This window comes from Lindgomyces ingoldianus (assembly GCF_010093535.1).
Source record: "Lindgomyces ingoldianus strain ATCC 200398 unplaced genomic scaffold BDR25scaffold_3, whole genome shotgun sequence".
NCBI lineage: Eukaryota > Fungi > Ascomycota > Dothideomycetes > Pleosporales > Lindgomycetaceae > Lindgomyces > Lindgomyces ingoldianus.
This window is the reverse complement of record NW_022985164.1, coordinates 1,449,650-1,466,758: the sequence shown is the minus strand read 5'-3', so window position 1 is coordinate 1,466,758 and position 17,109 is coordinate 1,449,650. Positions and strand designations below refer to the sequence as shown.

The window sequence follows — 17,109 nt, the reverse complement described above, 5'->3', positions numbered from 1 at the left end:
GGACATGGAGAAGAGTTCTATCTCGCGATTATAAGATTTTCAACGACGGGACCATTTTGATTTTTGCAGCCCAGCGCAGTCTCCTGATGAAAATTACTCTTCTTCTTTTAGTGGCCGCGGTGGATACAACGCTGCCGGTTCCAGCACACAATTCCTTTCCAGTATCAACGTTAACCGTTCTAGAAAAGATTGCTTCAGCGAAGAGATGGCTACTCCGGAAGGAATGGTTCGTCGGAGGATATGGTTACTTGGGAAGGGGTGGTTACTCGGGAAGAGATGGCTACTACGACCATAAATCCAATTTCCGATTTGTGGGTCAGGGTTTAGGATTAATACCTTTACCAGACAACAAGACGGAGGTACCACTAGAAAGCTCCTTTGATTTTGAGAAACATAAAAATAACCCATTTTTCTGGAGTGTTTCCCCAACTGCTCACAATAACTCACGAAAAGGCCGACAGTAGAACACCCGGTAGAAGAGCACACCACGCACGAGGATTTCGTCTATCCCCCATTGGAGGAAAATGTGAATGGTCACTTGCGCCTTATTCGCATTGAGCCACGTCGGGATTCCCATACTGATGATAAGATTCGATGCACTCTAATTTCCGAACAACCATGGGCGAACTACTTGCAGTACGAATGCCTTTCATACCGCTGGGGATAACCCACCAAGTCCAGAATAATACTACTCAGAACGTCCGAAGACCGAATACTCCGGTATCACTCCTTCCCTGTGACTATCAATCTGGAGAGCGCCCTTTGAAGGCTTCGAAGTACGCATGAATATGTGTGGCTGTGGATACATGCAATTTGTATCAATCAAAATGACCTTCATGAGCGACCGGCGCAAGTGGGATTCATGAAAGAGATTTACAACCACGCCGCTAGCGTTGTTATTTGGCTCGGTGAGACCTCTCCTGAAACCTCTTTAGCTGTTTCTACCATCACAGCAATATGGAATCGCTTCACATCCAACACCTCCCATCAGCCGGAGCAGGTGCTGGGATTGACTAGGCCCCAAACGTGTGCGGAAGAACTTCAGGTTTTGAAGACTTACAGGAATAATGACATAAGCGGTACTCCGATAAAGGAGGCATATGAACATGTTGCAACGTTTTCCTCGTTTCATTGGTTTAGGGGAGTTTGGGACGTGAACCTAGATCCAATTCCCGTTGGAAAGAGGACAATCTATATTTCAAAGAGAATTTATCCTAACTGGACACAGGTACTGCAGGAGGCTTTCACTCACACATCCGTCACGGTTCGCCTCTGTGCCTAAGCCTTGTCATGGGGCTCGGTAGTTATGACTGCGCTCTGACAAACATTCCTAGCACGAGACTACACCGCAAGCCCCCACGACAGCAGAAACATCGCTCCTTCGAATCAAGAATATCTACCTGAACCCTAGCTCTAACTATTGCATTCCAGATCACCGAGAGGCCCTATCCATACTTGAACTCGCCTACCGAGCCCAAGGCTTTCAAGCTATGGACCTAAGAGACAAAGTCTTTGCCCTCCTTGGTGTTGCAAATGATCTTGGCTCCGTTGGAACTCGTCTGCGGGATTACACCCCAACTACACCATACCCAAGCATCAAGTGTGGTGCAATTTCGCTAGGGATCTCATCCTACTTCATGGAAACCTAGATATCCTATCTGCAGTCGATACTTTCATGGAGCGAAGTCGCAGCATCGAATACCCCTCCTGGATGCTCGATCTCGATGTTTCAATCGCAACAATGCGAGGGCTGGGATTTCCTAGAAAATACAACGCAAAATACTCTACGACTGCTGCCCAATAGGCAGATCTTCCAAAAGCTGGTCGTAAAATCCTGAACACCTCAGGCTTCAGACTCGACGTAGTTGAACACCTCGCTGACGATATCATCAACCTCCGAAAAGACTTACAAGTCTATATTGGGGATATACCCGGTGAAATCCACAAATTACGGCACACATACCTCGTGCCACCTCTCCCAACACGCACGGCAGCTTCCCTTTACTAATAAATGACACCCACACAGTCACAGCCGTAGGCTTCGCATTTCCAAACGAGTTCCCAGGGTACCCCCTTGCGAAAGTGATCCCATCGCATCAAGTACCCTCTCTGATTGCGGACTTTGTAGCATATTGGTCCCAAACCGAACTTTTGTTCTCAAGTTTCCCTGCTGCCACCGTTGGAGACTTAGCACAGCTTGCGAAACAAGGAGACGCGGGTCAGTTCACCGTGCTTATGGGGAAAGGCTACCATGAGCGGAAGTTCTTTATGACCCAGGGACGGGCATATGGGTGTCTGTCCTCGAGGCACGAGGGTTGGAGATCTGGTTGTCGTGCTGTATGGGGGAAGTGTGCTGTATGTCTTGAGGGAGAGGGAGTATGGGAGTTGAAGTTTCATTGGGGAGTGCTATATGCACGGGATGATGTTTGGAGAGGGAAGAGAGAAACCGAGACGGAAAGAAGCCCAGGATGAGATATTAAGGTCTTTTTTTATCGGACTTGTTTACAGAGGCTTACTGATTGCGCACCGTGATTCTCTCTTCACAGTTCTATTTCTGTTACATGTCATTCATGCCACTGTCCCTACCTCACTAACCCTCCATACCAGCTCTAAGGATACATGATCCCATTCCCATTCAAAGTCTGCCTCGGGTCCGTAAAAACATCCAACGGATAATCCTTGACACTCAACCCTCTCCTCCAAACCTCCATCCTCCTCTCCAACGCCCTATCCTCCCACCTCTTCTCCCTGAACCCCCTCCTCAATTCCCTCTTCCCATACCCACCGAGGTCCCCAGCAACACAACGATTCGTCGCACCCCACGCCGAATCTGCAACCGCTTTCCAAATCGCAGTAACATCCACCGTCATTTCCTTTGTATACAAAATCCGACAGTCTGCGGGTTCGTAAACGAACTGCAGCGGCGTATTTGTGTCATCGCCGTCGCGAATACCGTCGCGGAAATTGACATTGATGGCGCTGCCGATGGCCATGCGGTCGAAGGGGACATTGCTCCAATACTGGCCGAGTTCAGTGGCATTGAGTTCTGCACCTTCAGCGGCAGTGGAGATGTTGGTTACAGTGTATTGAGCCAGATATTGGATGTAATCCCAGGGAAAGTTGTTTGTGCCCTTGACACCGCCGACGGCTTGTGTAATGCCGGGTTTCGAACGCCCACCGAGCGAAATGTACTTTACGCCTGCGCGCTGCCGCATGAGTTCGGAGAAAATGGTGCAGGTTGATGCGCAGTAACCATCTGTGACGACGACAACGTCCTTGGCGGGGAACGGCTGGGTGGAGTTGGTTATGTTGCTGTAGCCGTGGACATATATGCCACCTGAGTTCAACGGGGTCAAGATATCCGACAAATTCCATCGAAAAAGGTTGGTATAGTTATCGCCGTGTTGGTGCACTGGACCGAATTTGGCGGGCCAGTCGGGGAAGTTCTTCCCGTCGGTCGTCATGTCGGTTTGGTAGTTGAAGACGGAGGATACGACGTCGTATTCTAGTTCAAGTAAGGTGTCGTTGCTAGTTTCGAGGACTCGGGGAAGTCCCTCAGCAACATTGGAGAACTTTTTTCCGATTATATTAGTAGATTCGAAGGCTCTGAATCGGTCGCCAGCGGCATAGCCAATAAGAGCAGGGAATAGCTGTTTATAGAGATCGTAGCCTTGGAGAATGGTGCCACCGCCATTCGCTGAAACATCTACGATCAATTTTTTCTTGCCCGCTGCTCTTGCTGCCGCGAGGAATTGCTCGCTGACCTGCTGGAAGGGGATTTCGGCGGAGTCTAGAGAAACGAAAGAAGGTACGGAGAGTACTGCTACGTCGGAGTAGTCACCTTCCAAGTAATACCCTCCGATGAGGTTGTGCGACTCCTTGAAAATGGGTGGTGGATAACCTGGTGCGGGGGTACTAGTAGGCGTGGCGGACGGTGTTGGTGTAGAAGAATTAGAAGAGGCTGGGGTGGTGGTGGTTGGTTTGTTCGCAGTGAACCATTTCTTATAGAGACTTTCGCCATCCGTGACTCCTGCAAATGAAACTAGCACTTTGGCGTAGTTGTTGTATGTGGTCGTTGTACCATTTTCGAAACCGAGTTCCGTCGTCGGCCCCGGATAGACCTTGGTTGGAATGGTAAGTATAAGATCCAATTGGCAAAGGAATTGGCGGTTTGTACTTACCCATCTCCCTCTCCCACCACCCGTGAAACTCCCCATCCCCGCTCCAGATGGACCCAACGAAACGACGGCCAGCTCATAGAAGACATTGTTATACAGAGCATCTCGATCCTGGAGTGACCCGTACTGGGCCCAATTCTCTAGATACTCTTTTGCATTCTGACCATTGATAGTCGAGATAGCAGAAGGCGTGAAGGAGGCGTTCCCAAGAGAAGAAGCTAATACGTCAGGATACACATAAGGCTTGGGCAACGCTTTCCCATCTTCAGAGACGGATACGAGCGGGATTGGTCGTGCCCAATTGAAGACTGTGCCGATTACGTCGGGTATGAAAACGAAGTGGCCGTCATGCGTGCTTTGCAATAATCTGTAAAGTGCCCAGCCAAACTGCAGGATTGTTAACACATGCACTTCAATCACTCAAAGAAATTAACCAGCAATTGCTCGGCGAATGATTGAGGCTAGAATGGAGCATACCTCGAATTCATTCGCATACGAACTGCCCTCGACTTTTGACTTGATGCTCTCTAGTCCTCCCCAGACATCAACAGCATCCTGGATCTTCTCGATGTACTCCTCTGGAGGATCTTTGAGGAACGCCGTTGTCGATTGCCACCGGAAATAAGGAACGATTGCGTCTAGCAAGCTCAATGCCGCACTCTTGTTGAAAGGCACGCTCGTGATACAATCGTACGCCAACTGAGCGGGAACGGTTGGCACAGCGGCCGCCGTTTGTGCAGCAGCAGATGCGCTCACCAATGCACAAGGCGAAGACGCATTCTGGCGAGTATTGAGATGAAAAGGTGTCGCCAACGCAATCGAAGCGAAAGAAAAGCCCGCGACAGAAGCAATGAACAGCATCATGACTGGGGGAGAAGGGGACCGACGGAAACTCTCAAAATTACACCTGGGAGCTCATCATAATAAATCTATGGTGCCCCTGTTCAACCAAGACTAGGCGCCTATGTGTACCACATACCCGGAAACCTGAGTCCGATGTGCACCGTCATCATGTTGCTCATCTTGTCCCTATATAGCAGTTGCAGTGACTTTATCATAGAGCTTCGGGGAATTGCATGAAGTTTGTTCATCAAAGCTTCAAGCTACCCATGTCGGGGAATTCATTTCGAGCGAATCAGAGAAGACCGTTTCATCAAGCTTGATTAAATGGCGGGGAAGACGATTGCTGCATCAGGAAGGTAGAAAGTAATAAGCCCTGCGAAGGTCATGGGCTGGAGAGGAACAGGAAATGATTGCTGTCGATATGTAAAACAAGTGGCGTTGTGACTCGATAAGAAAAGGTTGAACTTGGTTGAGCAAAAGGCAGATTCATGAAGAAATTAGCGTCTAATGTTTCTCTCGACTAGCTCTGTGAAACGGCGGCAAAGTTAAACCTGGTGACAGAGTAGGGGTGGGGAGATGTGCTGAGAAAGATAAAGTCAGAATGCTGGAACGGTTGGTGTGACCCGGCTCTGTGATGCCAGCAGTCTGTAAGATGGCTTGTTAAGATGGCTTGGATTACACTGGATACCGCGTTCTTCCTTTGGACCATGAAGGCATATTGTTCATAGCGTTCGTATAGCGCTGTCAGAGGCTGATGTTGAGAAAGGAGAACGAGGGTGGAAGCTTCAGAAGGTATCTAACTTAAGGCGAGAAGTGAGTCACGTGAGGGCGCGTTCACCAGGCGACGCAATAAATACCTTACTCAACTAAGTTTAAAAAGCATATTCAAAAAACACAGATATCTATGCTCTGTTTATATAAAATAGTATTGTACATGTAGAAGTAAATTGAAACGGAGGTCTCGTAGTGAGCACACAGCGCTTGAGAATAAGACTTGCTCACTCCTCTTCCTCCTACTCCTCCTCATCTTCGGGATCTTGTTCCTCAGGCTCTTGGCCTTCTTGCTCCTCAGGAGACTGCTCATTTTCATTCGGTCCCTCCGTATCAGTAGTTGTCGGCAAGGCGGATATAGTCCTCGAAGGATTGCGTCCTCCCTGAGGAAAAGCTGTTGCAACGGCCGTGGGGTGAGGCATGATTGTGTGATGGGTTCCATTGTGAGAGTGGTGGGGGAAGCCGCCGGAGGGTCTAGGGAAACCAGTGGGGTGGCTGCCGCTAAAGGTAATTGTCCTACTTGGGTGGCCCGTAGGGAGCGCTGTAGGAACTGATATTGGCTCTTCGCCTTCTTCGCCGTCGGTACCCGTGGATGTTGGTTGGGGGACTTCGAGGGTGAAGGATGGCGTCTCTTTCTCCTCAACGGCCTGGGTTGGTGCCGATGAGACTGCCTCTTCCTCTGTGTCTGTTTGCGACGGTGCAGCCGAGGGAGAGTTACCTTCATTCGTTGGAGTTGCCCCCGTCGTCGATCCAGAGCAAGCTCCACCCAAAGTGTTTAAGCCCTGATCCTCAGGCTTTATAAGCGTGGAAAGCGTAACGCCGCTAGGAGATGCGCAATTGTCCCCACCGTACTCAATGTTGAAGACAGCCTTGTTTGCATCCGTGAACGGCTTATACTTCTCACACTCGCCTGAATACTGGTGGCACTGTTCATTGACGGCGAACTGGACGACATCAACAACATCTGGGATCATGTCGACGGCGTTCTTGAGTCCGATGGCGAGGTTGTGGCTCGCGGCTTCCTGGGCCATGAATTTCACATAGTCGACGTACGCGCTCTTGTCGTATCCGAAGCCGTCTTGGCCTCCGTCCTGAAGTAGTGATGTCAGTTCATGTTGAAGAAAAGGGGACTAGGTACTTACAAATCCATCAACGTTATCTGGATCAATGGCAGTACAACCACTATCCGCAGCCTTCTGAATCCGCTTCTTCATAATGTTGCGAACGTTCTCGCTCTTGACATTGACCCAGGTCTCATCCGGCCAGCCATCAAGACCTTTCCCAGTGTCGCCATCCTTGAAGTCTCCGGCGTCGGAGCGCCAACCCTCTTTGGAACCAGCACTGAAGTAGCAGATGACTTTCTTGTTCGCCTTGAGATCCCCAATTGTCGCTGCGTCTGTGTCGAACAGATCGATGTCGATCACTTGGAAGTTCTCGCTGATGGCTTGCTTAACGTTACTGACGCCGTCTCCCTTGCTGAGAAGGATATCCCATGAGCTACCAGCGGCAAATGTAGCAACGCCGCGAGAGAAGAGACTTAGGGGATGAGCAGTAGCTAACCCAGCACCGCTGGCAAGAACAAGGGCTGTGGAAAGATACATAATGTTTCGTGTCGAGGTTGTATATCAAATGCGTGTGTGAAATGAATGATAGTACACCCAGATAGACTGGAAGTGCAAAATGCAATGCGATGCAAGTACCTGGTTCAACCAGTGTGAGAATCAGACTTCAATCAAAGGAGTGGAAGCAACTGCTAGAGCGCGATGAGGGCAAAATTAGAGGCGGCTGTACACCGAATATAAAGGCGAACATCCGGCGATAGCTTCCTCCTTCTCCTGGAGATTTGGTAATGCATTGAGGAGGCACGGAGACCCGATGTTGGTGATCACAGCGCGAAGGAGGCGCCCAATGTCGGGAGATCCCATGTGGAGAAATGCATGTTTCCTTACACAGCAAGGCAAACTAGCGTGCCTGGCCCGTAAAAAGGTCCGATGTAAGCGAATGAGAGCTTGTTTCGATATTATAAACAGGCAGGTGAGCGGAGGCTGAGGCGAGCGCAAGAAGCGCCGGCAAAGGATCTGATGAAAGGATGTCGTTGCGCATTCGCTCGGACCACCAACCTCTGATCCGCACAGACACTCCTGCCTATTCTGGGTTCCTCTTATTAAACCTCTCGGTATTAAAAAATACTCCTACGCCCTCCACACTTCTAAGCGCACTCTTACCGCGTCCTCTGCGTCATCTTTACCATCTCAAGTTCGGTTCCTCCAAACAAATTATCTATCTAACTGCCGACTGTTTAGCGCTGCATGCAATATTTGATTGCTAGTAACGAATATAGCCCCTGGGGATGACCACGGTGCCACGTTCTCCGAATGCCCGTGCTTATTTCAAAACATCCTGCTAATTACCATAGCGTTTCAATGAAACAGGTATCGCCTTGGCTTTCGAGAAGGATTTGGGCTTTACTGTGTAGGTGGATTCGTTTCATGGCCGGCGTGGTGCTCGACTGATGGATTGAGAAGGGTTTCTCGGCTAGAGGTGAACTTTTTGTGGAACGATGCCCTGTTCAACGCTGTGCCAGAAGAATTGAGGTTCTCTTTTCCATATAAGCCAAGTATACGTTGTACAGTTCTCTGTGAGTAACTGTAGTTTGGCTGATAAGCTTAGCTGAGCTTGTAATTGCTAGAGAAGGAATAGCAGTACCAAAAGGATCCAACCCAAAGGATTCAGGGACTCCGTCGCATTAAAGTCTATACCTCATAAAGTCAGCCTCAGGCTACCGGAGGAAATCTAAGCTTCTACTCATGCGACGCGCCACAGCCGAGCCGGAGTCCGAAGGCTTGAGTATGGAGTGATGCTCTTACACGAAGCACTTAGAAACATAATATTGAGTGCTTGTTGCGAGAGAGCATCTGGTATTCACATGGAAGTTTCCGCCTTCTACAAAACAGTGACGAGGACTTAATCAGTTAAATATTTTGCTGGACTTTGAGAGGTTTTCGAGAGCGCTTGCATGGAGGCTTTTATCCTAAAGAGAAGCCTTGGCTGTTAAATGCGCGAGGAATGTGTCCTCCATTGATGACCCGAAAGAGTCTAGTGAAAGGCCCTTGTTCAGAGGAAGTTATGCGTAGGTAAGCGTCAAACTGTCAACTCCATTGTCCGATAACTTAAGCCCGTTCCACTGAAACCGAACATATCCAAAGGTGACTCCGGACCCCACTGTATCAATCTTCTCCTTATAGGATAGATTTACAAAGCAAAACCCAATAGCTCGCTACCAAAAACTGGGGTATCCATTCTGCACAGCCGTACATGAATTTTAGTGCTCTTTTGAAAAAATCGAGAATGCTAGTGTTCCAACGTGGGGCTTTCCCATCCAAGTTCGAAAAGCCAAAGAAAAGTTTGTCTTGTCAACCGATTTTACCTTCAAATATTGAGCCTACTCAATGCCGAATTTATCACGTAAGAACTCTTTGACTTGCTCGTTCCCAGAGCCTTGCGCACTAGGGGGAAATGATTCGACCTTTAACCCTTCGAGAGATCGCGCTCTACTCACTACAAAGCAGTTAGTGACCGAATCTAAAATGATAACGAGCAACACTTACATGCCACATACGCCTGGCCTTGCTCGAACGATCTAGCTAGGTCCACCACTACACGGTTTAGAGTCATTCCCTATAAGAGAGCATCAGAAATGTTCGCAAATAATCGTGGCACTGGAATGTCTTACCTGACTTTTATGCGTTGTTATCGCCCAAGCTGCCATAAGCGGGATCTGAGTCCTTGCTAACAAAGTATGGGGCTTTTTATCCCCATATTCATTCACAGTACAATCGGCGAAGATCGTGCGAAGTACACCATTGTGAAATCTAACAATCGGCCAGACCTTGAACTTAGCCTCAAGAATGAACTGTTTAATTTGCTGTTCACGGAGTATCGCGTGGTCGCCAGTAAGAATAGGAGCGTCACCTGCTGGAACCTCGTTCTCTAGAGCTCGATTTCTTCGTGAAGCTTCGGATGCTACGGGCATTTCCGTAGGATCGCATTCTTTGAAACCTTGAATGACGCCCTGCGACCCGTTCACAAGGCCTTTGCTGATATCAAGATTCACAAGGAGGACCACTAGCATGCCCTTTTTCAGTTGAATCTGGTAATCGAAGCGATGGTCTCTCTATTTAGTCACGATTAGTGTGACTTCAAAGGCGTTTGCCCGATCGAGGGCTCACCAATTCCTTCAATGACCCATCTTCGATTCTCCGGCCTTTTTGCTTAACCTTCTCGTCCTCAGGATTCCACCAGAAATAATCTAAGCCTCTGTAGGGACGAGGTGACGAATTCAAGGCGGCGAACCTCCGATCATTTACGCGCTTCACTTCTTCACGGGTAGCGAACAGCTGGATGGCATTACGTGTTTGTGAATCGTGATTGAGGAGAACGTCTATGTCCCGTGGTGGCAAAGGACGCCCCAATCGCAGCTTCTGTAGAATATCGATGAAGACTTTGTCGTTCTGGCGGTGTATATTCGTCAAGTTTACATGTTTGAAATTGCATTCCTTGCCTAGTTAGTAAAGGGAACGGTTTATTACTTACTTTAGCTTACCTTCCAAGCATCGCTTCGAAAAGCCCATTTGTCGACGTCGTAATATTTTCCGTCTGGAGGACATCCTAGACGACACTTATATTCTGTACCTGGTGCGTTCGCTGTAAGGTCCTCGCCGCAGGTGATGCAGTACTGGAACGGCTTAACAGGAGGAAGTTGACAAAACTGGTATGTATTAGCAGGCGTGGAGAATGGGAACTGCATTCGCTTACGTCTCCTGTTACAATAACCTGAACTCCACCGAACGCTCTCTCATCGTCTCTCGCTTCTTTCATGACGGCATTCTGTAGGTTTGTACAGTCAATATCCCGAGAAATCACCCGTGGTGCCGATTAAATTAAACATACCATACGTTCAAAATGCAGGTTCTCGACCATGCTGATCTCATCGATGACAAGAACATCAGTCTCCTGAAACCGCGGGCGAACAAGCTTGCCATGCGCATCCTTCTTCAAGGCCTGCAATGGTTTTTTCATATGCTCTGGTCTCCACCCCATGTACGTCCATGTAGTAGAGCCGTTGATATCCAGCGCTGCACGTCCCGTAGGCGCTACAATTTTGACACGCTTGTTTCGTTCCCGGAAAATCTTCACAAAAGCTTTGAGTACTGTGGATTTGCCGCAACCAGCTGAGCCTGTGTAAAACACATTTCGGCCACTAGCAATGAGGTTGACTAAATCATTTTGCTCTTTACATAGAACCGGTTCAGCAATGGGTATAACATCGTTCGAAGGGTGGGCTGAGGCTGGCAGGGGAAGCTCCGGAAGGGTTGGGAACTTCGAAGTATCCGCAGTTGGTTCGATGATAGGTGCAACGTCCAAAGGGTTGTTTGAGGTTGGCAGGCCGAGTTCTGGAGGAGCAGGGAACTTCGGAACCTCTACAACTGGGATCGGCATGGGAATACTCTGAGATTCTAGAGAGTCATTTGGTATAGAATCTTGGGCAAGACCGACTATCTCACATGCAGAGGGTGGACCTAGAAATTTCGGCGCTTTTTGGTCCTTTTTGGGCTTTTCATTCGACTGCTCACTCCTCACATCTGCGACTGCAGGCGCCGAAGGGCTTGACGGGATCTCATATGGGTTGGTCTTCGTACCTTGAGATGATCCCGAGGGCTTGCTATAGAAAGGCCAGTACAAGTCTGGGGATGAATGGTTCTGACTCTCTTGAGATGGTCTAGAGTTATAAAAAGACCAGTGGTATTCGGAATATGGATCGGTCGAGAAGGGTTGCGCCTGAATGGGTGAAATTGCGACTTGCATCTCCGGTTCCATGGGTCGCTCAGGCAGAGTATCGTCGTCAATTAGGTTGATGATTTCGATGGGTTGTCTGGGGGTCTGAGAGGCTGGCTGAAGTGTAGTTACTAGCGGGGTTTCCTGATAATTATGAGGCGCCACTGCAGTCATCCCATGAAACTCTGGTTGCCCGCCACACACTTGATATCGCTTGGAGACCGAGCGATAATCAGCTGTTGCGGAGTTTTCTTCCACTTGGGCCCTCTTCCTAGACTCCCTTATCAATTCACCGTTGACCTCATAAGCCATAGGAAAGTTCTTCTTTGGAGCTTGAGCCGACATGTGTTTGAGAACCTGCCTCCGGCTATCTCTTTCCTGTTCAAATTCAAGGTTTCGTTGATTGGGGTATGGGATGATCGGGTTCAGGTACGTAAAGCTAATGGCGTTTGCTTTGATGTAGCTATAGGTGGAAGGGGTGGGTAACCGAATGTCTTAGGTGATGGTGCAGTAGATATGTGGGGAGGTTGAGAAGTTGTCTTGGCTATTTGATTGTGACGGTAAGACTGCGGAGAAGTTAGCGATAAGGTGAAATGATCAAACTCCACACGTTGATAATCGTAGTTTGATCCTTAGCTGATACTCTGGAAGAGAGCAACAGAGTTGGACCACACATAAGAAAAGCTGAACATACATGCACTGATGGCGACGACTGGGCTAGGACTCAGTGATTTCATCATTCACCTCGTCTGCTTCTCGTCTGACCGGGAGAGCTGCCCTTTGGCCTTCCCGTCTTCCTAACTCGATACTGGCCGACCGTTTAGTGGTTTCGGCGGGCAAGAAAGAAGGCCACACTTTTTCCCAATCAGGGGCACTGCGAACCCGCGCTGCTCGCTTTTCCAGAGAGAATGCGAATGAACGGATACGTCCGACGCGTCCCTGCGCCGTTGTTGCGGGCACAGCGCGAATACCACTTGCCTTCAAAAACACGTACCGAGAGTCCGCATCAATGAGCTACACATGCACTAAGTTCTGCCCGTGTATTATACGTTGGGCTTCTTAATAATGGGTTGTGGCAGGCGGGATAAGGGTGGATGGGATGGGATGGGCAGGTCATACAGCTCATCCATCGATAGGGGTATGGGAGGAGCCAGAGAGAGCGCACAAAACCGAGCAAATTAGAGAGACAGCGCTGAAGTGGGTGACGATGTCTTCCAAGAACGAAGTGCTAATATATTTCCGAAGTCAGTGACCCGGAAGAGAAGCGAACGCGCGGGCGGGCCAGACACGCGGACGATGCGTGGTCACGCCGAATGAATAACGCGCTCTGATTCGTTTACTGTGAAGCATTGTGATTCGCTGTTGATTTCAGCTTTCACTCTGCCTCCAACTCCCGCTAGAAATACGGACTACTTAAAGTTATGCTAGAGGAAATTACCTGGTCTTACGTTACCTGGTTTTCAGCTGTCTTGAGAATGTCTCAAACATGCGCGGTGAGCCGTAGAAGTCCAATAAGTGCAGTGAATGACGCTGATTGGTTGCCTGCTTAGTCAGAACCCCGCGGTGATAGGCATCAGCGCAGGCAAGCTTGAGCTTCGAGAGACCTCTCTGAGTCTCCAAGCTTCTAACCCACCTCGCCGACGCAACCATGGCCTCCAGCGTGGAGCAGTCTCCATTCTTCCAGCAGGCGAGGGCAAAAGGCGCTATTGTCGTCAAAGGTATTTTATGGTTTCCAGCGTGTGTAACCTCCTCACCCGCTCATGCCTACTAGATCCTCCAAAATTCGATCTGGATTCCTACATCGCCAATTATGACGGTACAATGCCTGAGACACTTCCCATATGCCTTCATAGTATCTAACTAGTTATCAGGTGCAACCCGTCTAGAACGGCTACACCACATCGGCGCCAGCTCGACCTACCTCGCTCTCGATGCCTATCGCATGGCCATTACGGAGGCAAAGCTGGGCAGGAACGTTAAATTTTACCTCGCCCTAACCGACGATTTCAATAAAATTTCTCCGGATGATTCCTTGGCATTAGTGGATACAGCTTGGGTGGAGAAGAGGAATCGAGACGTCAAGCAGGATCAGGACAAGCTGGAGCATGAGCTCAAATCTTACAAGAACAACCTAATCAAGGAATCTATTCGGGTGCGTTTGATGCTGGCTTTATTGATATACTTGTTCAAACATAGCTGATTGAGAATTACAGATGGGTAACGAAGACCTCGGCCATTTCTACTATGCATGTGGGGACTACACCAATGCCCACAAAGCCTATTGGCGCATGCGGGAACACTGCACTTCCAACAAACACCTGGCTGACATGACTCTCCGTCTAGTATACGTTAGCATTGCTCAGAGGGCGTGGTTAGGCGTGCAATCACAGTTGGTGAAGGTTGACGCATCACAATTAAAGGGCGACGAGAAGAACAAGTTGGAACCCATCGTTTCGGCATGCTCGGGCCTCGCCCATATGTGCACCGGCAACCTTCGAGAAGCGGCGAACAACTTCATCCACACCTCCCCACAATTCCTCACCCTGGAACCGGCTGCCGGAATCGTGTGGCAGAAGGAGGTCTTATCAGGAAACGATATAGCTGTATACGGTGGTCTCTGTGCCCTCGGATCTATGGACCGTAGCGACTTGCAAACAAAGGTCCTCGCAAACGGCGACTTTCGCAACTTCCTTGAGCTCGAACCTCATATCCGGCGCGCTATCAGTCTCTTCTGTAACTCAAAATATAGCGCCTGTCTGGAGGTACTGGAAGGTTATCGGACAGATTACCTGCTGGATGTGTATCTGTCGAGGGTTCTCTCGGTCATCTACAACAATGTCCGAACCAAGAGCATCGTCCAGTATTTCATCCCGTTCAGTTGTGTTACACTGGAGGAAATGGCCAAAAAATTCCAACCCACTGGCGACTTTGGCAGCATTGAGGAAGAGCTCGAGGACATGATCAACGCCGGCATTTTGAACGCTAGAATTGACCTTGTCGATCGCCTCCTCATATCACCTCCCACAAATCCCCGCTACGACGTTCACACAGACGCCCTCGCCATGGCCGAGAAATATGATCACACTCTTCGCCTGCGATTGACCCGCCTCAATTTAATGAGTGCAGGTTTATCCGTCACTCCCGACAAGTCCCAGAACAAAGAGGGCCTCGACCCCCGCTTTGCAGCGGACGGCGGCCTCGGTGCTAGTCTGAGGGGTTTGGGTTCTCGAATGGGCTTCTGAGAGGCACTCTTGGTGCTGGCTGCTTTCGCGGAATCATAATGGAGGCATTTGCAGGCGTTCGTCGGGGTTCATGAATCCGGGTGTGGTGATGATAATTTCCACTGGCGTTTAGATGCACGAATCTGATGAGGAAGATGGAGGAGGAATGATCGGCTCGACGCTTTCAAACGGATACGAGTGACCGAAGGACATAAATATTCATAGGAGGACTATGGCATGGAAATATGACTGTATCTTCCTCCAAACTCCCTTAATTCATTATTGAATGCGTGACACGCTCTGAATTTACAAACGTAAAGTGCCCTACTTCCTATCTTTCTCCAAAAGAATGATGCCACGTCAAGAAGCCTCCTATTTAAAGTCGACCCTGCTAACCATCTAATACATAGTGACACCGGGTCCGAAACTTTGACTTCGATCCTTCAACCCTATTGCTAGAACTGAGGAGAGTATCAGGAGGGTATGAACCTCTATCCTAAACCAGACACTATCATGCCCCTTCGTGTACCACGCCAAATTCTATCGCCTCTTCTACCATACAACCACCGCTTTCTCCTAGTCAGGCGCAACGCTAGCCCGGAGACGGCTTCGCAATGCCAGACACCTAAGAAGGCCGACTGTAGCCTCTACATCCTAGAGCGGCTTCCATCTCCCGTCGTCTTTTAATATATTTTCTATGCAACAACCATCATCTCATCACCCCATATGAGTGTTCATCCAAAAATCGCTCACCTCCAACCGCCCCTCTCCAATCCCTTCAAAAACACTCTTAACCCACCTCGGAGGCTTTGGTGGTTCATTTATGCCCCGCTTCTTCATCCACTTCGGTAGCTCCTTCCCATTTGTTCCAGCGCTTCCACTTGTAGTAATCGGACACGCCACTCCCGGCCCAAAGCCAAAACCCTCGCCACGGGAAGATGAGAGTTTGTTGATTTCCTCAACGATGCCTAACCCTCCTCCCCCGCCACCACCTATCGCACCTTTCTCCATCTTCGCAGCCTCAGCAGCCACCACTCTCGCCTCTCGCCTTTCCTGTGCCCGCTGTTCAAGGAAGCTGGAGAGTTTGTCCAGGCGCTCTGAAGCAAAACGTTGGAGGGTACAGAAGAGTCGGTTCAACAGCTCGATGAGAATGCGGTAGAGGAGCTCGGTTGCGATCGCTGTACCAGTTTGTTGGCTGAAGAGACGCGAGGAAATGAGGCTATTGGCGCGGGGGGTGGTAGTTAGGGTTGACGAGGGAATCGGGTCGGAGGGTCGGTAGAGGGTCAGGGCTGTGGAGGTCGTCATTTTGAGGTGTTGGTTGTGGTTTGGGATGGTTGAGTTGGTGAGTGGTGTGTATAGGAAAGCGAGAGTGATAGTGGCTTTAAATCAACCCCAGACCGACCAGTACTCTTGATTATCCCCAACATAATTCGTTTCTAAATCCCACTAGGTACGCGTCCATCAAACCATCAAACCATCAAACCATTAAACTAGCGTCACAATCCTTCGCGTAAAACACGGGCTCCGTGAAGGTGAATTTGGCCGGTCGTTGCGGAGAACATCCAGTGGCGTGTCATACCGATTGACCAATTAGCGTCCTTCGAAGAACGGAAGAAGCAATTGAGCGAGCTCCGACGGAGGTTTCTGGGGCCGGGGCCGAGACTCCGTTCGCTTGGGCAGGGCTGGGGATAGGGATAAGGCTGACGACTCTGGTCACCACTAATTAGAAATTGGGAATGGGATTGAAAAGTCAGGGTTGCATTAGAGATAAAGATCCCAGTATCCTCCTCATGGCATGGTGCAGGAAATTGAAGTGCGTAAACCAGTGTATTATGTATGCACGCTTTCCCGCTTATACTACTCCAAAGCTACCACCATGTCGTTACCGAATCCATCCTCCGCAAAATGTTATCCCTTCTAATAAGTACCACACAGGATGCATCCAGGGGCGAGTCTGCCGTGTATGCACCCCAGATAGATATTATAGTATTCAAACAGACAACTCAGGAAAGGATGATGCAATGGCAATGACAACACAGAACACTGGAAGAAACCCCGTCCAGCTAACAGATAGGTTTCTCGCCCCCCCGCCCTTCTTCGTTGATGCCGAGGGGTTGCCGGTTTTGGTCGATATCGCATTCCTTATTATCCAACTCAGCACGCTGCCGCAAACACGTACAATATCTATGGTATGAATGACAAGAAGACTCAAGGAAAGCAAAGGGGAAGGGGTAGCCGGCCGTGAAATTCTCTCGCGGTGA

At 49.4% G+C, this 17,109-nt stretch overlaps 6 protein-coding genes across 6 annotated transcripts; 3 read left to right on the top strand and 3 right to left on the bottom strand.

The window, feature by feature from the left end:
* Positions 1-796: 796 nt before the first annotated feature.
* BDR25DRAFT_210232 (uncharacterized protein) lies at positions 797-1,282 on the top strand (the record flags this gene model as incomplete). The annotated part of the gene is made up of 1 exon (XM_033684639.1): positions 797-1,282. A coding segment is annotated over one exon (486 nt), but the record flags the coding sequence as incomplete, so codon positions are not given.
* A 1,327-nt stretch (positions 1,283-2,609) lies between these two features.
* On the bottom strand, positions 2,610-5,042 carry BDR25DRAFT_331304 (peptidase S41 family protein-like protein; the record flags this gene model as incomplete). The annotated part of the gene is made up of 3 exons (XM_033692619.1): positions 2,610-3,915; positions 3,997-4,565; positions 4,656-5,042. The coding sequence occupies 3 exons, from the start codon at positions 5,040-5,042 to the stop codon at positions 2,610-2,612; spliced, it is 2,262 nt and encodes a 753-aa protein (XP_033553376.1).
* A 1,598-nt stretch (positions 5,043-6,640) lies between these two features.
* On the bottom strand, positions 6,641-7,393 carry BDR25DRAFT_210070 (uncharacterized protein; the record flags this gene model as incomplete). Its single annotated transcript, XM_033684629.1, has 2 exons — positions 6,641-6,876; positions 6,931-7,393. Coding segments are annotated over 2 exons (699 nt in total), but the record flags the coding sequence as incomplete, so codon positions are not given.
* A 5,843-nt stretch (positions 7,394-13,236) lies between these two features.
* Positions 13,237-15,132, top strand: BDR25DRAFT_252600 (PCI-domain-containing protein). The gene is made up of 4 exons (XM_033686188.1): positions 13,237-13,345; positions 13,399-13,443; positions 13,499-13,779; positions 13,841-15,132. The coding sequence occupies exons 1-4, from the start codon at positions 13,276-13,278 to the stop codon at positions 14,867-14,869; spliced, it is 1,425 nt and encodes a 474-aa protein (XP_033553374.1). The 5' UTR covers positions 13,237-13,275; the 3' UTR covers positions 14,870-15,132.
* On the bottom strand, positions 15,103-16,372 carry BDR25DRAFT_300493 (uncharacterized protein). The gene has a single exon (XM_033689388.1). It carries the CDS (start codon positions 16,151-16,153, stop codon positions 15,566-15,568), a length of 588 nt encoding a protein of 195 aa, XP_033553373.1. The 5' UTR covers positions 16,154-16,372; the 3' UTR covers positions 15,103-15,565.
* A 20-nt stretch (positions 16,373-16,392) lies between these two features.
* Positions 16,393-17,079, top strand: BDR25DRAFT_66985 (uncharacterized protein). The gene has a single exon (XM_033698904.1). The coding sequence runs from the start codon at positions 16,585-16,587 to the stop codon at positions 17,041-17,043; it is 459 nt and encodes a 152-aa protein (XP_033553372.1). The 5' UTR covers positions 16,393-16,584; the 3' UTR covers positions 17,044-17,079.
* Positions 17,080-17,109: the final 30 nt, after the last annotated feature.